We start from the raw sequence: 22,546 nt of genomic DNA, 5'->3' as shown, positions 1-22,546 counted from the left end.
CAAGGAGAGTGAGAGAGAGAGAGAGAGAGAGAGAGTTTAACATCCATCACACAAACTAGGTCAATTTGGGACTAACATTTAGTTCAATTCTATTTCAATAATTCGCTTGAGTGTATGGGTCTTTAGCAGTGGGAGGAAACCAGAGGACCCAAAGAAAACCCACGAGGTTGGACAGGCGACCCTACTCTTTGCCACGTACAACCAGGGAATCATATTGAGTCAGCTACTTTAAGATGAGTGATGTTATACATGTTATACATACCACTTGCTGGTTTTATTTTTATAACATCAAGAGGACAGGCTGTTTCATCAGCATCACTATCAGCAATATAAGCATAGACAGCATCTCCTAATGGTCTAAAATATACATTAATTAACACTGTAACATGGGTATCATTTAATCTTGTGTTTTTAGCACTAATTTCTTTCACATTCGTTTAATATCAAATCGTTCTTTAAAAATTCGTAAAAAAAAATTACCAAAAATCATCTAATTTGTTCTTGTGTCCAGTTTAAATTGACCATTCAATTTTGATAATCAGTGTCTAATTTACAAGTGTTTAATTTCCTGGTTGTTGCTGTTCTTGTGGGTGAAAAAATCCTAAGCCTTTTGCCACTTTAAGTACAATCGACATGGTACTTGGCAGGCTTATCCCTTGGACAACTACGCATTGAATGAGAGCCTTCAATTATCTATACTATGTCACAATTTCAAAATGGCTGCAATGACATCATATTCCGTATCTGGTCCAAACAGTATGGTCATAATATTTAAATCAACAACATAACTAACTACTTTATGGAATCAACGACAAATCTAACCTTGGGCACCCCAACCATTTTTATTTTTGTTTTACAATGTTCTACCCCTGAGTGTTCCAACTTTGGATTTATATTTAGCCTTTTAACCCTCTCACAGGTGTTACCTCAACACCCTTGTCTATATACTATCCCTTTATTGTTATGACAAGTAACAATGTTACAAACCAACCAAAGGCATCCTAGTTAGCAAAATTATGGACACTATAGCACTTCACTCTAAACGATCAGTTGTCAAACCTCTGTACAACCCCGGTAAGCAAGCTACGGGCCCCAGTAACAAATTCGCAAACCCCGCCAAGAGACCAACCCCGGTAACCCCACCAATTATTAACCATGGAAACACCACCGGAATAGTATAATTGAGACCACCCGTCACATGAGTCCAATCAGTCTGAAGAGTTCAATAAAAACGAAACTAGTCACTGACACCCAGGACACCAGGTCTTCATAGCCCTTCTTATCTCTTATATTACAACAACATACCTGGTTAAATCTAATGAATATTTTTTACCAGACATAATTAATTTGGTATAATCAACTTTAATCAGAAAACCCAGTCCAAAATTATCTGAAATGAGAAAAAAAACCAAAACAATCAATATGGTAACAATTGACTAATGATAATCTTAAGCTGTCATCAATTTATATAAATATTTGATGCTAGGTGGGCTCTTAGTTTCGATAGGGTTTATACTTATTACTAGTACTCCAATCAGATTAAAATACATATATATATATATTTCGTTTCGTTATTTTTATACTTTCGATGGCCTACACTACACAAAGATCTGACCAGCTGTAGTGGAAGGTCGCATCAGGCGTCATACGAGCAGCTTTTGATCTTATGACGTCAGACAATGATTAATCAATCAGCGTTGACGTTTCTAGTGGTTAACCCAAAGTTCCACGCACCTCACGCCAAAAACTTGCCGTAATAGACTGTTTCATTGGCTAATCCAGAACATGGGTTATATAACAACTCTTCCAGATCCTAGTGTAATAAAGACAAGTAAAACGAAATTTTGAACTATAACTAGATTGAATAGTACTCACACAAATATTCAAATTCAAAATGTTTTGACTATTTTAAATGATTTCATTTTAACCATTCATTTTTTCTTTGTCTCCTATGAAATTAACTAATAATAATAATTTGAAATCAACTAATCCAAAAAAAGTAAAATATGGAAAATGATGGACTATCTCCAGGTTCACCTGTTTCTTTCCACTACTTACACCAGGGACCGGGTATCATTCGGATTTGATGAAAAAAGGAAAGAAACTGAGCTTACCATCTATAATCTAATACACATATTCAGTTAATAGATTGACATGCAGAAAGTATTAAATACCATCAAGATTCATCAAATAACGCCCAGTTTGTGCTACCGTTTAGTTTAAGAAACACCATTTAGTTTTGACATCGGTCATCTAGTTTATGACCATTTAGTTTAGTTTTGATATTGGTCATCCAGTTTATGACCATTTAGTTTCATAAACTAGACAACCGATGTCAAACTAAACGGTAGCACAAACTGGGCGTTATTTGATGAATCTTGATGGTATTTAACACTTTCTGCATGGCAATCTATTAACTGAATATGTGTATTAGATTATAGATGGTAAGCTCAGTTTCTTTCCTTTTTTCATCAAATCTGAATGATACCCGGTCCCTAGTGTTAAAACCCCTACGCATAACCAAATTAATAAAAGAAAATTGAACCAGATATTTGTCCCGAAAAGATCCAGTTTGTGTTAAGCAAACGTTAAACTCTCGCTTTCTTTCTCTTGTTTAAGATGAGATAGCTAACCATCAATATTAACTGCTGCTTTATCTTTACGTAATACTTGTTGATCATCCTCTGTTATATACCAATATCTCAACCTGTAATATAATTACAATATCTCTACCAGTAATATAATTACAATATCTCTACCAGTAATATAATTACAATATCTCAACCTGTAATATAATTACAATATCTCCACCTGTAATATATTTACAATATCTCAACCTGTAATATAATAACAATATCTCAACCTGTAATATAATTACAATATCTCAACCTCTAATATAATAACAACCTGTAATATATAGAGGATATTTGTCTTTTTAGAGTGAATAACATATTTTATTTCATCGAGAAGCAAGAAAACTTATATTTTCACGAATGCGTAGCATGAGTGAAAATATAAACGTTTTCTTGCTTCGAGATGAAATAAAATGTGTTATTCACGACAAAACGACAAATGTTCTATTTATTTTATGATTTTACAATCATTTTAGGTAAAAACAACATGGACTACTGCTAGCCAGTGGAATAACACTTTTATTTCACTGATAAAACGCAGTATTCCACTACTGATCATAAAATATAATAACAATATCTCAACCTGTAATATAATTACAATGTCATAAATAATGAATGAAGACAGCACCGACTGGGATAATGAAGATGGGTATCATATGCCATACATTGTGCCAGCACCAACTGGGATAATGTAGATGGGTATATGCCATACATTGTGCCAGCACCGAGTAATGAAGATGGGTATAAATATGCCATAAAGTTTCCCACAGAGAAGAGATCTCTTACATAAACTATCAATTTCTATGCCAAACCCAACAACTAGACAATTTCCTTGCCAGATTATATCAATCATAAATTTCAGAGTTAATCTCTTCCACAAAAATTTAAAACTTTGAGGGTTTGTTTGCTAGAGCATATCACATTGTACTCTAACAGTATCCAAAGTTTGGGGAAAATTACTTAGTGATTAATATTCAAAGTTATAAAATTTTTTTTTTAAAGACATTTACTACAGAGTCGTCACATAACCAGAGAAAGAGAAAGAGAGTGAGAGAGGGCAGAATACATAACACTGAAAGACTCCATTAACTGAAGGGTAGAAAGCAGTGATGGGATTTCAAAATTTTTCTTGGTGGGACATTTTACGGAAAATAAAGGGGCATAACTCTTATCATTATTTAAGCAGACGGATACTAGAAAGACAACAGAGTTTCTGATAATTTTTGTTGATCTTGAAATAATTTTTTGTTTCTCATGCAGTCGTTTTTACCTGTTATCATTTTCTGAAGGAGGAGACACATCAGTTATTCTACTTTCACTTTCTACATCCATCCAATCATTTGATTGGTGTAAAGATGGTAATAAAGGGGCATAACTCTTATCATTATTTAAGCAGACGGATACTAGAAAGACAACAGAGTTTCTGATAATTTTTGTTGATCTTGAAATAATTTTTTGTTTCTCATGCAGTCGTTTTTACCTGTTATCATTTTCTGAAGGAGGAGACACATCAGTTATTCTACTTTCACTTTCTACATCCATCCAATCATTTGATTGGTGTAGAGATGGTAATAAAGGGGCATAACTCTTATCATTATTTAAGCAGACGGATACTAGAAAGACAACAGAGTTTCTGATAATTTTTGTTGATCTTGAAATAATTTTTTGTTTCTCATGCAGTCGTTTTTACCTGTTATCATTTTCTGAAGGAGGAGACACATCAGTTATTCTACTTTCACTTTCTACATCCATCCAATCATTTGATTGGTGTAGAGATGGTAAAATAGGTGTGGTATCTGAATTTGATTGGTCTAGAGACGGTAAAGTAGGTGTGTCATCTGTGTGCAAGTGATCTGATTGGTTGCTAAAAGTAGACTTCCTGTCAACATGCTGTAATCTATGTGCCAAGTTACACCCTGCTTCAGTTAGACTAAACCTAGAAAAATTAAAAAGATAGGGTTGACAAAAAAATAATTTGAGATATTGTAATACAAATTTTCTGCAATATCAATTGGCATAGCAACATTTTAAATATATTAATAGCCATTCTGATAATAAAACATTGTACACCAACCCAAACCAAGATGATGGCCATTCCGTTTAATGTGTGGAGGGTTGGACAGCCAAATGGTTAGCGTGTGCGCGCTGTATCATAAGATCTGTCATGGAATTTACTGGCGTGATTTCGATTCCCCGAATGTACACAACAGGGAGTAAGGTTGCCTGTCCAAACCTCGTGGGTTTTCTCCAGGTCCTCTGGTTTCCTACCACCCCTAAACTCAAGTGAATTATTGAAATAAAACTGAACCATATGTTAGTTCCAAAATGACCTAGTTTGTGTCCAGTGGATGCTAAATGAAATGAAATGAAATGAAATGGGGTTTCACGTCCTACTGTTCTGCTCCTAAACTGGGCTAATGAAGATGGCCAGTAGATGCTAAATCCCCTCTCTCTCTCCCAAAATGACCTAGTTTCCTCTCATTGCTAAATACCACTACGTACTAGCCAATTATTGAAATAAAATTCAACCATGTTACTCCCAAAAATGACCTGGTTTGTGTCGAGTGGATGTTAAATCCTCTCTCTCTCTCTCTCTCTGAATATCAACGATCTCTCTCTCTTTCGATGCCAAGCTTGTACGTGACAAGAAGTAAGTGTTGTCTGTCCAACTTCATGGGTTTCCCCTGGATCATTCCACTGAGAAAAATAAAATTGAAAAATATATTAGTCCCAAAATGACAAGACTTACTGTGCTGGACTTCTTTCTTTGTAAACTAAGTTTTTCTTTATAAGTGTTGACATGGATGACCAGCCTGTATATCTCTGGGCATTAGCAGGATCAGGCTGAAAAATAGAACACTTACTAAGTATACCCTGAAAATCTCAAACATCAAGGCTAAGTGCATTGCTAAAAACATCAAGACTAGAGAAGTAGGAGGTAAAGGTTTAGCTAGAAGACTTGATAAAAATGTTGGCCTATTTGGGGAACTTTTTTGGATCAGTGATTTGCCATGACACTTTGATATTTTGAAACATAGTGAAGGGTGCTATGAGGAATATTTTCATCTACTCTTTGTCGAACTATCAAAGGTTATTTTATAAAATGAAACGAAATGGGGTTTAATATGGTACAGTGTGCTTTGAGGGAAATTTTGCCCGGACAGTGGCATTAGGGCCTACTCATACATGTATTCCGAATTTCAATTGTCATGACATTAGGAAATCACGCTGGAAAATCTTGGTGTAGGGACCTCCAGGTTAGCGAGCCAACGTCCTACTCACTGAGCCACCCTAGCCCCCTGTTTTCTTTTTTTTATGTGCACGCCAACAACGGGGAGAGCGCTATTTTTGGTCCCATTCATACCACTAGATGACTTTCCATAACAGGCCTTTCTCTACCAACACTTGGATCAATCCAGGGAGCCAGGATTAGGAAATGAAATGAAATGGGGTTTAACATCTTACTGTTCTGCTCCGAACTGGGCTAATGAAGACGGGCATACGCCATACAGTGTGCTATGAGGGAAATTTTGCCCGTTAGAGGCATTATGGCCTACTCTTATATATCGAATTTCAACTGCCAAGGGATCTTTTACATGCATGCCAATGTATACGCGGGACATCGATTTTCCATCCTATCCGAACGACTAGACAGCTTTCCTGGTTGGACCCTCCATCCTGCACCAATGATAAGGGGAAACCACATCAGAAAATCCTGATGAACTTTCTCGGCCAATGCAGGGATCGAACACGCGACCTCCAAGCTAGTGAGCCAGCGTCTTACCCACATAGCCACCCCAATGAGCCACGATGATAATATGTAAGAAAACTCAGCTCAGTGGCACTTGAAATAAGAAAACTATCACATACTTCTGTCAATGATGTATCAGTTAATGGCTGAGCCAATCGAATTAATTCTGTCTTCGTTAAATAACCTTTGCAATTAGCATCCTGTAATTAAAAGCATGTCTATTTTATCAGAAGATTAATAATAATAATAATGGACATTTATAGAGCACCAGCTGCCAACATCTAGCTCTGATGCGCTGTTATCAATGATAGCCGGGACAAAAAAGAAAAAAGGTAATATAATAATGTCAGCTCCCACAGATTAATATTAATACAGATTATAAACTATACCTGTCTATTTGTATACAAGGCCAGTAATATGGCGTAGGGTCCAGTTCGATAACTCGGTATATACTCTGTATTACCAGAAGACTTTCTTCTTTTCTAAAAATAAACATCACTTTATTACAGCAGAAGCAGAGAATTTCACAATAACAGTATGTTTCTTATTTCCTGTTTTTTTCAATCTCAAGTAAATATTACATGACTATAAGTAAGGAAAGGGAAAATTTTGCTATAACAGTAAGGTTTCCATTTCCTTTAATCGACCTAAATCAGTTAGGGCCCATGCTTTTTCTAAAATAAAATGTCCAGAGTTAATTCTAAAATAAAATGTCCCGGTTAATTCTAAAATAAAATGTCCCGGTTAATTCTAAAATAAAATGTCCCAGATTAATTCTAAAAATAAAATTTCCCGAGTTAATTCTAAAAATAAAATGTTCCAGGCTAATTCTCAAAATAAAATTTCCTGAGTTAATTCTAAAAATTAGGTCATTTCGGGACTAACATATCGTTCAACTTTATTTCAATAATTCGCTGGCGTGTAGGGGTCTTTAGCAATGGGAGGAAACCGGAGGAACCGGAGAAAACCCACAAGGATGGACAGGCGATCCTACTCCTTGTCACGTACAACCGAAAAATTGAAACCGTGTCAGTTGACTCAATGACAGACCTTATCACACAACGTGCACACACTAACTATTCGGCCAATCAACCACCCTGGAAAATGAAATGAAATTGGGTTTAACGTCCTACTGTTCTGCTCCAACTGGGCCAATGAAATCCAACATACACCATACAGTGTGCTATGAGGCAAATTTTGCCCAGACAACTGCGATACAGCCTACTCTTTATTTCAAATTCAAACTACCAAGGCATTTGGATTTTTGTCCAATCCGAACAACTATACATTGTTCCTTGACAGGCCCTTGGTCCTTCACCACTGAACAATGCTGTAAATCCTGATGAACTTTTACGACCAACGCAGCGATCGAACACAGGATCTCCAAGTTAGCGAACCGACATCTTACTCACTGAGCCACCGTGGCTCCTATTCTCAGAGAAATCAATAACTGGCTAGTAGAAGCTTAAAGTGAAAAGTCTGGTGTCAGCCCATTTGAAAGGTGAAATCGAGAAATCATTACTTTAGGAGGTCTTGCATTCACCAAGTTATCAACTGTATCTGAATCACTGCTGTCAACACCTGTGATGTGGGATGTTGACGCTGTATTTGTTGACATTATAGAAGATGGAGTAATATGATTGGTTGATGTGACAGTTGAAGATGATAGAGATGTCACGTTTGTTGATGAAGTTGTGGTTGCCGACACTGGAGCTGTTGTACCTAAAATAGTTTTTTATCTTATCATATAGGTTTAAGATACCTTCCCATGAACAAACAATGTGATCTGACATGTATTAAATAGATTAGAACAGTTCAGCCATATTTTGATTTAAGCTAAAAATGGACGAGCGGCTTTTGACCCTATGGCATCAGACATTTGATTAACCAATCAGCGTTGATGTTTCTAGTGAGTTATCCACAGTTCTGTGCACCTCAAACCAAAAACTTGCATTACAGACCGTTTAATTGGTTAATCCCTAAAGGAAAAAATTAGCATTTTTGAAAATAGGAATATCCTCAGATGTAAAAATACATTTAAATATTTGATACAAAAAAAAAAAAATTCTGTCCTCACCATAGAGAGCCACATGTTCTGCTAGTTTAGTTTCCAACATTTTACATGTTTTATCACCTGAAAACAAATAAATAAATCTGATAATTATATTATAAACGTGAACAATACTTGACCACCCACAATATTTCTGAAAAATATTATAGAGGTATAACTATTCTGTACAAAGAGAACTAATTACTTTGTTCAAAATGAAATTGGGTTTAACGTCCTACTGTTCTGCTCCTAAACTGGACTAATGAAGACGTGCATACGCCATACAGTGTGCTATGAGGGAAATTTTGCCCGGGCAGTGGCGCTACGGCCTACTCTTATATCGAATTCCAACGGTTAAGGTTTCTTTTACGTGCACGCCAATATCGATGGCTTAGAGCACAACTGTACTATGTTCATTTTTGGTGAAAATAAGATTTTTAGACATTAAAAATCCTTATTCCAGGGTGCTTGTTGTGTAAAAAGATACAAGTCCCCTGACAATTTAAAGCTGTCGAAAAGGCAAAATAACCATAAGTGTTATGTACTACCCACATATTTCTTTAGAGCACACAACACGGGACCAAATTTTGTTCAACATTACAAAGCTTAAATATTTGGACATACGTGTATGAGGAGAAACTGAAAACTTTTTGTTACTAGGTGTTTTTCCTGAAGAAATGAGAAGCCAAATATCAAATCACTTACCAAAGTTTTTCAACATTTTGCATTCTTTTCCGTTCGCTAGAGGTAATGGGAATTTCTTCAACGTAGCTAGGGCCTAAAAAAAATATGATATATTAGAACAAATGCACCCTGTATTCTATTTTGATTGTCCTTCAAATTGACCATGGCATTATCCAAGCTAAAGTGTACTTGAATTGATTAGTTAACATTTATTGAAACATACATTATGCAAGAGCTAATTCTGCCAATTGCAGGTCTTTCTTTAGGCCTGAAATGTTATCTAAATTATTAATTAGACATTAATTAACTTATCCAGACTATAATCAACTCTCAATAGCATCAGATTTCTCCAATATTAAATCTGCCTAGGTCTTTCTTTAAGCCTGAAATGTTATCTATATAATTAATAAGACATTAATTAACTTATCTAGACCATAATCAACTCTCGATGTCATCGCTAGCCTGCGATATTTACTGGATTGGAACCCGGTCTACTGCTTCTGATTAAATCAAAAAATGGATAATTGAGACTATATTTTTTATCGTACCGACTTTAGTAATGATGATCGAGGCTAGGCCCAAAATTCAATCGCTAAATACTTGGTTCAGGGTGGATCAATTTGACTGAAATTTTCAGCAAATTGCCTTTACATTATCTATTTTTTAACTATTATAGTGAGAACTGCCAGCTCTTTATCTAATCTTCCATAATGTATCTTTATTAAGAAAACAAAACCAAATATTAATGGTTGCTTGAGAATAGAATAGTTTGGATTAAGGATGTAACAGTTCAAAAATTATTGAACCGGTTCACTAGTCGTTAAAAACCCAAACGCAACTGGTTAACCCATAAATTTTTTTTTATCAAAACATTTGTTGCACCAAAATAAATCTTGATAATTATATATTCTTAAATCATTAATATTAGTTTTTAAGTTAACAGTCAGTACAACTTCCATTCATTCTTGATGTTTCATTTCTCCATCTTGCGTGATACTTTGGCAGGTCACCTAGCTAACGTAGCCTTGGATTCAATCGGATTAAAAAGAGGCCCATCAACATGCCAATTTTGAAAGGAACCAAGATCTTTGGGAGATAGACCTATATTTTAAGTTTTGTCAAAACGGATAAAAGTTTTGACCTGTAGAATGTCCACAAACAAATTATGGACGGGTCCACGACGGACAGGGGCAACGACATAATACGTCTCCATGAAAATGTGGGCATATAAAAATAAAAACTGGTAGAGTACCTTTCCAAAATTAAATTGACTTTTCCAACCTTTCAAGGCAGCTTCATCTCTCCATTCAGTCAACCATTGTTCAAATAAAGGGTTTGGGCATTTTAACTTTTTCTTCTTTCGTTTTCCATATAATTCTTCAGGATCAGAATCCATTATCAATCACAATAGTATAGTTCAAGTCAATCTGCCAATTAAAGAAAATAAAAAGTAAAATACATACAATTTAACAGGAACTCAATGATGTTTAGTATAAAGTTTCAAAACTTACATCCATATAAAACTTACATTTTATATAACTTATACCATATAAAACTTACATTTTATATAACTTACACCACATAAAACATACACATATAAAACTTACTTTTTATAAAACTTACATTTTATATAACTTACACCATATAACACTTACATTTCTATAAATTACACCATTATAACACTTACATTTATATAACTTACACCATATACATGTAACACTTCCACCATATAAAACTTATACCTACACCATAAAAAACTTACATACATAAAACTTACACCATATAAAACTTACACATAAAACTTACACCATATAAAACATACACTATATAAAACTTACTTACACCATATAAAACTAACACCTTATAAAACTTACATATATAAAACCATATAAAACATACACCATATAAAACTTACACCATTTAAAACATACACCATATAAATCTTACATATAAAACTAACACCTTATAAAATGTACACATATAAAACTTAAACCATATAAAACTTACACATAAAAAATTTACACATATAAAACTTACACCATATAAAACTTACACATATAAAACATACACCAAATAAAATTAACACCTTATAAAACTTACATATATATATATATTGCTCTTTATCTAAATCTTATATAATGTATCTTTTATTAGCTCACTACCACTACCCCCAACCCTTCACAATTTGGATTTTGGGCCCTGTTGGTTGATCTGACTACTTTTTTCATTCATCTTTTCATTTGTTTTTCTTCTTTTATCCTTTGTATATGGATTATGGGTTAGGGCCCATTAACTTGGGATTGAAAAATAAGCGCTTCGCCTATTTCAGATTTTCCATTTCTGATATCATCTTTGTAAAAAAAAGAACCGCCTAAAAAAGTAAGCAGATCAGCCGAATTTTGTTCAACTCAATATCATACAAAGTCTTACACGTTAAAAACACAAATTATTATTCAAATCAAATCAACATTGATGCTGTAATCTTACCGGGAAAAGGTAGGCTTCTGATATCCAATATTTAGATAAAATAAAAATTTTTTAACATTGGTAAACGAATCGTGTACCATAGTGCATCACTTGTAACAAGTGACCGAGAAAGAACGAGGCTAGGCATATTCCACAACTCATGTCAAACGGTGACGTCATTAGAGCATGCGCAATAGACTGGAATAACCAGACGCTAGAAATAGCGATTTGGTTGAGACTCATGCTGTATGTCGCTGGAGATAACTTATTTGAAATTAGAGTCAAAACAGAAACAATTGAACGTAAATCAGTTTATATACAATCATATTACATATTATTATATGCGTTGCGACCCATTTGAGTCAATTTCTAGGTCCCAAATCTGAGACTTCTATTGATACAGATCTCGTGATTATTTGACTAGGCAGAACAGTAGGACGTTACGCCCAATTTCATTTCATTTATTCATTTGTTTGACTATATAAAATGTCAATTTGGACGTAAAAAAAATAAACAAATGAAATATAAAGATGGCTTGCAGTTGCAGTCCTTAATTTTACTTAAAATTTATGACACTGGCTTCGTTGGACTAGCTCATAAGATTAGGTCCTACATTTGATTCGAAATCACTAAATTTATCACCTTTTAATAATGCATTTCCAAAATAAAATTTTCGGACAGTTTGAAATGTCAACTTTTTCAACAAACAAACTTTCCCGCAAAAACTGAAAGTTGCAACCGGATATTGTTGTTTAGCGGTTTTGTCCAATAAAATCCCCTTATTCGATTAACCCCAGACCTAGTTAACAGGATATCCGGTGTAAATGTTTTCATTGGTTGCAGAAAAGGAATTTATTTACTAATGTAAAAAATGTAGATAAATGTAACATATTTATTGTGATTTACATTTTTATTCAAGAAAATTAAATGCTGTGATCATTGTAGCTCCGAAATTAAAAATGACAGCAAGGTAAATGATAAGTAACCATAGATCTAGCTAGTGGACGTCAGGACTATTCAGAATATTCAGATTGAGATTCTACTCTAGTCAAATATGAAATGAAATGGGGTTTAACGTCCTACTGTTCTGCTCCAAATTGGGCTAATGAAGACGGGCATACGCCATACAATATGCTATGAAGGAAATTTTGCCCGGACAGCGGCACTACAGCCTACTCTTATATTGAATTCCAACTGTCAAGGGATCTTTTACGTGCACGCCAATGACAATGTGTACTACACAGGACTTTGTTTTTTCGTCCCATCCGAACGACTAGACAGCTGTCCTTGTCAGGCGATCCGCCCGGCATCACTGACAAGGGAGAACCAAGCCGGAAAATCTCATTCTTATAGAGAAATCTATCATGTACAATTGGCGCCCGGTCCAAACCATTATTTGGAATAATACTAAGAAAGTAATCCAAGAATTTCTGAATCTTGGATGAATACCAAAGAACCCTGTTGTTCAATCGTCTTCTGCTATACATGTATGTGTATTTGTGATTTGGAATTTGTCTGGGGTTGGCGGTTAAACTGGGGCTGGAAATACACAACCAGTCCACTTCTGGTTTCAGTTCCGGACTGTATCCATGCAATGCTATGTAAACTGTTATATCATTGAAGGGGTCATTGTAGGCTATAATATTACAGACGTACGTACTAACTAGAAGAGTACCCATTGAAGAAAGAAAAAAAACTCCTGTAATGCTACCTCGATATGACTATGGAATTTGCAGGAAATATTTTCATAATCTTAGTAAACTGGTAGTATTATATATTTTTCAGTGAAATGACGTCCAAATGGCTCGATGCTTATCATGATCCAGTTGCCTCCCTTTACACCTTTACTCAGTGTTTGACATTGGCTGATATACAAGCAGATGGTGACTGGAAACTGATCATTGCAGATCTTGGCACAGGCAGTTACGACATGAAACTTAAAGTTTATAAAAGTAAGTGCTTCGGAAATACTTTGTATGCTACTCACAACTGAATTTTAGAGAAAAAGGAATTGTGGTACAATGTCCCACTTTTCTGCAGCAACTAAATTAATGAAGACAGTTTACTTTGATGGAAATTTTGTCCTACATCAATGAAAAGGGAAACGATGCTGGTAAATACCAGGTAACTCTATTAGGGAACACACGGTTTCATGGTTCTCTCAAAGACACAAGCCACATCATTCGTATATTTCTCAATAGTCGATTCAAGTATTAGAGATATTGATTCAAGTATTAGAGATATTCTTTCAAGTATTATATTTGTTTCCTATCATTTGGAGAAATGGTGTCTCTCTGGATGCCTGTGTGTCACATCTTTTGGGACAAAATAATCTTCTTCGAATTGAGGTAAAATGTTTAAACAAAGATGTACTTTCAGTAATCTGATTTAAATACAGATCTATATTTCGTTTCGTTTTTTTATACTTTTGATGGCCTACATTGATGTTTCTAGTGGATTACCCACAGTTCTGTGCATCACACACCAAAAGATCGCTGTAACAGATCGTTTCATTGCCTAAAGCCTCACGCCATCCAGAATGCCTGTTATATAACAACTCTTCCAGATCCTGGTGTAGTAAAGACAAGTAAAACGAAATTTTGAACTATAAAAAACGAAATGAAATAGGATCTGTGTCATAATCAGATTGTTCTTTCAGTGAATGTCTTGACTGACTTCGATGAGGAGAACTCTAGATTGGTGACAGTCCTGCACATATAACGTTATATATGGATGATACGTTAGGGTTAAGGTTTAGGCTTGTTCCAGGGTTAGGGTTAGCATCATCAAGACTTTGATGAAATCTGCATGTCCTAACCCTAACCCTAACTCACATTCCACATATGATGAAATATGTGCTAAAATGTGCAGGACCATCCCCAATCTATCATTCTCCCTTCAATGATGGTCATTTTCTCCTAAAGGCTAAATAGAGATAAGAAATTGTATGATTAATCCTGTGATAAATGTGCGAGTAATTATCTTGGGGACTAAAGTAGGGGTGGGGTTGGGTTGGGGGCATCCACCTCACTAATAGCTTGTTGATTCATGATCTGTTACAATATTTTTTTATTTTGATGTTTATTTTTAGATACGAACCTGATGAGTGAACATGCTATAATAGACCTACCTACTGGCGTTGTTAATTTTTATATGGATACATTGGAACCAAGAACACCAGGTAATATAGCTGGGATATAATTTGGACATGGATAAAATAAATGAAATGAAATGGGGTTTAAGATCCTATTCCTACTGTTCTGCTTCGACTGGGCTGATGAAGACGGGCATACGGCATACAGTGTGCTATGAGGGAAATTTTGCCCAAGCAGCAGCACTATGGCCTACTCTTATATTGAATTCCAACTGCCAATGGGTCTTTTACGTGTATGCCAATGTATACACGGGACATCAATTTATCGATCCATACAAACGACTAGACAGCTGTTCTTATCAGGCCCTCCTTCCTGCACCATGGACAAGGGGAAACGATGTCGGAAAATCTGATGAACTTTCTCGGACAATGCAGGGATCATACACGCGACCTCCAGGCTAGCGAGCCAGCGTCTTCCCCACTTAGCCCCCGTGGCTCCCTTTACAAGAATAAAGAAATGTGACTAGATTATGATTAGGCCAAAAACATGTTTTTATACAGTTACCTGGACAACCTGATCATAAACTTTTTTTCTCCTTCCCCTGTCCTATTAATCTTTTTTGAATTTTTCTTTTGGGGGGGGGGGGAGGGGATGACCGATTGGTTAGCACAGGGTGCCTTGTATCATAAGGTCTGTCATTGAGCCCGCTGGCGTGGTTTCAATACATCATAAGGTCTGTCATTGAGTCAACTGGCGTGGTTTCGATTCCCTGGTTGTAAGTGACAAGGAGTAGGGGCACCTGTACAACCTTGTGTGTTTTTCCAGGTCCTCCGGTTTCCTCCTACTGCTAGAGCCCTCTATACACAAGCAAATTATTGAAATAAAATTGAACCATATGTTAGTCCTGTAATGACCTACTTTGTGTCAAGTGGAGTTAATCTCTCTCTCTATATATATATATATATATATATCTCTCTCTCTCTCTCTGCGGACATATTCCAAGACTGAACTTTGCAGTATTTCTCTAATTGTTTTCAAGTAGCCAGAGTAGACACTATTTATATGTAGCAATTGCTAGACCGTTGAATAGATTTATTGCCATTATTAATGATTAAAATGCCCATAAATGTGTTACATGTATTTCTATAATTTTTTTAATTAATTTTTAGCTATTGCTGTTGCATCAGGTCCATATATATACATCTATAAAAATTTACGACCATATTTTAAGTTTACGCTACCTCCATTGAGTATAAATCAGATAGAACAAGAACTGTGGGAACAAGCAAAACATGTATGTTTACATTTTACTATCAAAAGGTTTTGAAATGAAATGAAATGAAATGGGGGTTTAACGATCTACTGTTCTCAGGGGCGGATCCAGCTACATAAATTTTTTTTAAAATAACACTTTTATAAGAAATGTGTCACGGTCGTTTGCTTTATCCTTTATCATTAGATGGTGGGATGGGATGGGCGTTCAATAGGCGAAATAATGATATAGACATATGTGATATCACAATTGATGCTTAGCATTAATGAAATTGATGTGATCCTATAAATTCATTATACAAATTGACATCATACGTGATGTTGGATTTCTCTCTTTAAAAAGCTCAGTGTGTATGAATGCCTACGTAATTTAGAGACGATGATGGCATCATGCATTCTCAACTGTCAAATTTCCTTAACAGGAACTTGACAAACTTCCTCCTGCAAATATTCCTGTAATAAATTCAAAATTCAAAGATTACCGTAGCTAGGCAATATAAAAAAAATATATTCTGGTTTCTCAAAAATTGAATGGACAGACAGGGTTGTCAACAATATATTGTCTCATGAAAAGTGAGAGTATATGTAATAAAAATATAAGTGTTGTTTTTAAACTTTATTTATTTTGTAGGATAACATCAATGTATTTGTTCTGAGGGATGCTTTAGAGGGACTAAGGTAAGACAATGACAAGTTTATTTAAAGATGCATTAGGTAAAATTTAGATAAAAAGCCGACAGTTCTTGCTATATAGTAAAAAAATAGATAATGAAATGGAAATATATTAAAAAATATTAAACAAAATGACCGTAGATTGGTCAGAACGGTCACAAAAAACTGGATTAAATTTTTGTTTTATAATAGGAATGCAGTGATATATATTCAGAAAAATTTGGACTACTTTTTTGGTTGTTTTGACTTTGGTGTAATTTGGCTGTTTATATTGTGAAGGGGAGTTGGATGGCTGAATGCTTAGCGTGTGTGCGTTGTATCATAAAATCTGTCATTGAGTCAACTGGCATGGTTTCAATTCCCCAGTTGTACGTGACAAGGAGTCGACTCGCCCGTCCAACCTCGTGGGTTTTCTCTGGGTTCTCCGGATTTCTCCCACTGCTAAAGACCCCTACGCGCAAGCGAATTATTGAAATAAAATTGAACCATATGTTAGCCCCGAAATGACCTATTTGTGTCGAGTGGACGTTAAAACCCCATTTCTCTCTTTTATGTGGTGAAGTTTTCAATTCATCACAACAATGTTTCACTTGGCAGGTACTATAACAGAAAGAAATGACATCAGCACAAGTTCATTATCTCTCAGTATTAATATTTTTATTTAAATTGTTAAGAAATAAACCTAAATGTTTTGTAAGTATATCAGGATAAGAATTATTTCCTATTTAGTATAAATTGGTTCATGAAATAGTACAAAAAGTATATATTCTCTTATAGGAGTGATGGTCAGTTATTAACAGTCAGATCATTAAAGTTTTTACAGCTGGAGAGTACAGATCTAGAACCATTTGCTAATTTACATAAACACGCCCCTTTAAAACGACAGGTAACATAGATATATAATTATAATCTTTGAGAGGTATTTAGCCATTGACCGTAATACTAGAATACTTTGTATGAGGGGGAGGAGGAGTGACGGTGGCTAAGTGCGTAAGACACTGGCTCATTAGCCTGGAGTTCGCGTGTTCGATCCCTGCATTGACACCCAGAAAATTCATCGTGATTTTCCGACATGGTTTCCCCTTGTCAGTGGTGCAGGACGGAGAGTCTGACAAGGACAGTTGTCTAGTCCTTCGGATGGAATTCGATATAAGAGTAGGCCATAGTGCCGCTGCCAGGGCAGAATTTCTCTCATAGCACACTGTATGGCGAATGCCATTCTTCATTAGCCCAGTCAGGAGTAGAACAGTAGGACGTTAACCCCATTTCATTTCATTTTCATTTCACTTAGTATAGATACAATCATTATGTTTATTAAACTGTAATGCTAGGTTGCCACTATTATGGTTCGTGCTACGATTGAAATCGTGGTGATCCTATCAGATGTTATCACATATTGTGGTCAGTCGTATCAAAACGTTTACGAGCGTATCTGCACATAGCAGATCCTGGACTCAATAGGGACAATCCTATCACGAAATAACATTTCAACAAGATTTGGCAAATCGTTATCTAGCAAAAACTCAGTTTACATGTGAATTTGCTGATTTAATAGGGAACTGGTTTTAAGATTTAATATTTTCATTTTTATACACCAACATGGAAATGTGGTTGTATATTATTGTCTCCCTGTCCAACGGTGATCGGTAAATCTCTGCATATTTCCGTCGTCCACAATTTCATGTGATCACTCTACAGACTACTTTTATTTATTTCCAAAATATTATTTTCAGACAGTAATCACATGTTTAGATACATTAAAGAAGTCTCTAGCTGATGAAGATGCTATTAGTTGTTTAGTTGTGGGAACAGAGAATAGAGCTATTTATATCCTAGATCCTGAAGCCTTCACAGTACTTACAACAGTATGTAGAGTTTTTTATTCAACTTAAAACTGTATTGTGGGTAAGAGGCTGGAGGTTGCATCTTTGATTCCTGCATTGTGGGTAAGACGCTGGCTTTCTAGCCTAGAGGTCGCATGTTCGATTCCTGCATTGGCCGAGAAAGTTTATCAGGGTTTTCGACGTGGTTACCCCTCGTCAGTGGTGCAGGACGGAGGGTCTGACAAGGACAGCTGTCTAGTCATTCAGATGGGATGAAAAACCGAGTGTAAATGTTATTTACCTCTATTGGATAAATATTACCTTTATATTTTGTCTGAAAAAGTTGAGATTTATAATTTTGGCTTTATCAAACTTATTGACCCTGAGATATGGCCGATTCAAGTTTGGCAGTTTTAACCTCCAATATTCAGATGAGTAATTGATTGCTCAATAGTAGTGTGTCTTTAGAACTTTGGTTTATAATTTTTATTGTGTATGTATTGGAAGTTTATTTTTGTCAGGAATATTGTACCTTTAAAATCTTTTTATTCAATTAGGTTGATTTACCGAGTTAAGATGTGTTTATATGTGTAAATGGTTTATATTATGTTGTTGTGTTTAGGTCGATTTACCCAGTATACCTGTGTTTATATTATTTTGTTTTGTTTAGGTCAATTTACCCAGTATACCTGTGTTTATATTATTTTGTTTTGTTTAGGTCGATTTACCCAGTATACCAGTGTTTATAAGTGTAAATGGTTTATATGATGTTGAGTATCGACTGGTTGTTTCCTGTAGAAATGGTTGTATTTATACTTTAAAAAGGTAAACCCAGAACTGTATTTCATTTTGGGGGGAATATATTATAGGATTGTGACGGAACATGACATGGTCGACGTGTTATTTATTCATCCCAAACCATTAATATTGATATCGATTTGCTCTAACTCCAAGCATTGGGTACACCTCTTCTAGAAATTAAAGGTGGGGGTTGGATGGCCGAATGGTTAGTGCATCAGGTCTGTCATAGGTCTGTCATTGAGTCAACTGGCATGGTTTTGACTCCCTGGTTGTACGTGACAAGGAGTAGGGTTGCCTGTCCAACCTTGTGGGTTTTCTCCAGGCTCTCTCTCTCTCTCTCTCTCTCTCTCTCTCTCTCTCTCTCTAGAAATAAAGATAGTTTAAGGGGATTATGGGAGCAACAGAATTCTGCCTCATTCTGTCCAACCTCGTTGGTTTTCTCCACAAGCAAATTATTGAAATAAAATTAAACCATATGTTAGTCCCGAAATTACCTAGTTTGTGTCGAGTGGATGTTAAACCCTCCCTCTCTCTCACACGCTCTCTCTCTCTCTCTCTCTCTGCCTTATTCTGGAATTTTAAAAGCTACTTGGTAAGAGTTTATAGTTGATCTTCAGATAATGGCCACCAGCATAGTTTTCTGCCTTATTTGTTTTTAAAGAATCATTACATCTAATTGAATACCTTTATAATCAGGAAGTGTTATCAAGTGTTCTGATTGTGTAATTTATATATTTTAGAGGAAGTAAAGAAGGGAGTAAATATTGTATAGAGTTAAATTCACAGCCTGTTGGAATGGAGAGAATTAATAAAACTATATATGTTGGCTGTATGGATGAAACATTGCAATGTTATTCTTCTAAGGTAAGCTCAATGCGCGTTGTAAGGTCTGTCATTGAGTCAACTGTTGTGGTTTCGATTCGCTGGTTGTATTGACAAGGAGTAGGGTCGCCTGTACAACCTCATGGGTTTTTTCCAGATCCCCCGGTTCCCTCCCACTGCTAAATACAACTACGCGCAAGCAAATTATTGAAATAAAATTGGATCATATATGTTAGTCCCAAAGTGGCCTAGTTTGTGTTGAGTGGAGTGGAAGGTACAATTAGTCATTATTTTCAGCCATGCTTACATGTACATGGTCCAAAAAATCAAATGAAATGGGGTTCAACATCCAATATTTTTGCATAAACTGGGCTGATAAACATGGGCATCGCAGTGTGGTATAAGGGAAATTTTGCCTAAACAACAGCGCTACGGCCTACTCTTATTTCATAATTTCACGGAATACAATAGACAAAGACCATTTATATATAGAATATACCATCCTTAATTTGTGTTTAAAAGCAATAAGAGAATACTTGCTGATATGTTTTAATAAATCAGTATTTTATACTCCATATAAATGTTTTTTGTGTTTTATAATATATAGAAAACAATCACGACTGGTTTGTGCATGAAAATGATAAGAGAACACTTTTCAAACGTTGTGCAATATGTATAACATTGTGCCCCCATTTTTGTTATTATATTCAGTTTCGCCGGATATGCGACAGATATCACCATTTGACTATATAATGTTTAAAAGCATATCTGCCCAAATCTGTCAAATAGGCTGATTCGAGCCAAAATAATAGGGGAAAGTATTTTGGGGCTCTGTGTATGGAATACCTAACCGCGTTTTAGACCTTCGTGACGAAACTGAAAGTCAAATTCTGAACATACTGCCGTTCCGAATTAGGCGAAGGAAAAAAGCCGGAATTAGATCGAATGGAGCGAACATTTTGATCCGAGTTGAGCAAAGATCCAACTTAGAAAATACAACTTACGCGCAGATATTTAATAAGAAAAACGTGCAGGATAAAAGTTTCAAAACAATTTTATCCAAGTTGAGCAAAGATCAGACTTACACGAAACCGACTTGTGCAAGGTTTATTGTACCACTCAAGGTAAGGTTTATATTCCCGTTTACTATTTAAAAACTTCTTTTTTAGTAATTTATGTTTTCTATTTTAGGGAAAGAAACTATGGACTATAAAATTACCGAATAGTATAACAACGATGAAGACGTTAGATTATAGTCCGCGTCAACTCAAGACGTTATTGGTTGCATTGAGTAATAACGAGATACGCATGTATAAAGATAAATATCTGGTGGACATTATTAAAACAGAGGGCATTGTTACAGGTTTACAGTTCGGTCGATTTGGACGGGAGGATGGAACTCTTGTCATGACAACTAGAGGTTAGTGAGAACGCATGTGATCGGAATCAAATTTCTGTTTTTATATCTCTGATTTTTCGGATATCATTATTTAACATTTAATAAAGAAAACTTAGCTAAAATATCAACAGTTGATAATCTCCAGACATAGACTTAACCAAAATATCAACATTTGATAATCTCAAGACTTAGACTGAACCAAAATATCAACAGTAAATAACACTGTAACCTGGGTATCATTTAATCTTGTGTATATATAACTAATTTCTTTCACATTCGTTTGATATCAAATCTTTCTTTAGACTCAGTTTTAAACTGGACACAAGTATAAATTAGATGATTTGGGGTGATTTTAAATGATTTTTACAAATTTTTAAATAAAGATTTGATATTAAACGAATGTCAAAGAAATTAGTGCTAAATACACAAGATTAAATGATACCCAGGTTACAGTGTAATCTCCCGGTTTGGACTTAACCAAAATATCAACAGTAAATAATCTCAAGACTTAATTGGATTAAAAAGAGGCCCACCAAACTCCAACACTTATAGTTGCTGCTGGTCAGTTTTTATCGTTAATAAATAAAATATATGTTGTTAAATCTCCTTTAAATGCAGCTTACTTTTAGATTTAATTTATTTCTACGTGGTTTTTTTTTTTAGGTGGAGGCCTGTTTGTAAAGATATTGAAGAGAAGTGCAAAGTTTGAAGAAAAAGATGCATTAGCCGGACCACCCATATCACAAAATCAAAAAATTAACATCCCGAAGAAGACTAAATTATTTGTTGATCAAACATTGAGAGAAAGACAGAATGCCGTGGGTAAGTGAAATAAATACACGTTTAAAGTTGATGGGCAGTGAAAGGTTCAATCTGGTTAAAACACAGATCCTATTTCGTTTCGTTTTTTATAGTTTAAAATTTTGTTTTACTTGTCTTTATTACACTAAGATGTGTTATATAACCCACGTTCTGGATGATGTGAGGGATTAGCTAATGAAACATTTACGGCGAGTTTCTGGCGTGAGGTAAATGGAACTGTCGGTAACCCGCTAGAAACATCAACACTGATTGGTTA

The 22,546-nt window shown here is 35.3% G+C and overlaps 2 protein-coding genes and 1 long non-coding RNA gene across 4 annotated transcripts in view; 1 reads left to right on the top strand and 2 right to left on the bottom strand.

Moving 5' to 3' along the window:
* Positions 1–265: 265 nt before the first annotated feature.
* On the bottom strand, positions 266–3,995 carry LOC130012967 (uncharacterized). Its single transcript, XR_008788210.1, has 4 exons — positions 3,904–3,995; positions 2,634–2,707; positions 1,306–1,390; positions 266–357 (listed from the first exon to the last, which is right to left on the bottom strand). It is a non-coding gene; the product is annotated as an uncharacterized LOC130012967 (long non-coding RNA).
* Positions 3,996–4,319: 324 nt separating this feature from the next.
* On the bottom strand, positions 4,320–12,351 carry LOC130012872 (crossover junction endonuclease MUS81-like). Its single transcript, XM_056100903.1, has 9 exons — positions 12,227–12,351; positions 10,371–10,545; positions 9,140–9,212; positions 8,462–8,518; positions 7,907–8,106; positions 6,774–6,866; positions 6,504–6,584; positions 5,383–5,477; positions 4,320–4,569 (listed from the first exon to the last, which is right to left on the bottom strand). Exons 2-9 carry the CDS (start codon positions 10,512–10,514, stop codon positions 4,320–4,322), a joined length of 993 nt encoding a protein of 330 aa, XP_055956878.1. The 5' UTR covers positions 10,515–10,545; positions 12,227–12,351.
* Positions 12,352–12,400: 49 nt separating this feature from the next.
* Positions 12,401–22,546, top strand: part of LOC126822440 (Bardet-Biedl syndrome 1 protein homolog) — a 50,708-nt gene continuing 40,562 nt past the window's right edge. For both annotated transcript variants that reach the window (XM_056101227.1, XM_050551355.2), the window contains exons 1-11: positions 12,401–12,554; positions 13,370–13,536; positions 14,676–14,765; positions 15,849–15,973; positions 16,583–16,629; positions 17,401–17,509; positions 18,357–18,488; positions 19,165–19,271; positions 19,988–20,111; positions 21,261–21,489; positions 22,132–22,290. In XM_056101227.1, the coding sequence (XP_055957202.1) occupies positions 12,544–12,554; positions 13,370–13,536; positions 14,676–14,765; positions 15,849–15,973; positions 16,583–16,629; positions 17,401–17,509; positions 18,357–18,488; positions 19,165–19,271; positions 19,988–20,111; positions 21,261–21,489; positions 22,132–22,290 (1,300 nt within the window). In that variant the 5' untranslated portion in view covers positions 12,401–12,543. The remainder of the gene's footprint in view (positions 12,555–13,369; positions 13,537–14,675; positions 14,766–15,848; positions 15,974–16,582; positions 16,630–17,400; positions 17,510–18,356; positions 18,489–19,164; positions 19,272–19,987; positions 20,112–21,260; positions 21,490–22,131; positions 22,291–22,546) is intronic.

This window comes from Patella vulgata, chromosome 5, assembly GCF_932274485.2.
Source record: "Patella vulgata chromosome 5, xgPatVulg1.2, whole genome shotgun sequence".
In the NCBI taxonomy this organism is placed as follows: domain Eukaryota; kingdom Metazoa; phylum Mollusca; class Gastropoda; family Patellidae; genus Patella; species Patella vulgata.
This window is presented reverse-complemented; position numbering and strand designations above follow the sequence as displayed.

Coding starts and splice junctions, on each gene's coding strand:
- LOC130012872 (XM_056100903.1), bottom strand. CDS start 10,514: ATGGATTCTGATCCTGAAGAATTATATGGAAAACGAAAGAAGAAAAAG. Junction 8,519..9,139: donor CAAAATGTTGAAAAACTTTG/GTAAGTGATTTG, acceptor ATTTGTTTTCAG/GTGATAAAACATGTAAAATG. Junction 6,585..6,773: donor CCTTGTATACAAATAGACAG/GTATAGTTTATA, acceptor TTTTAATTACAG/GATGCTAATTGCAAAGGTTA.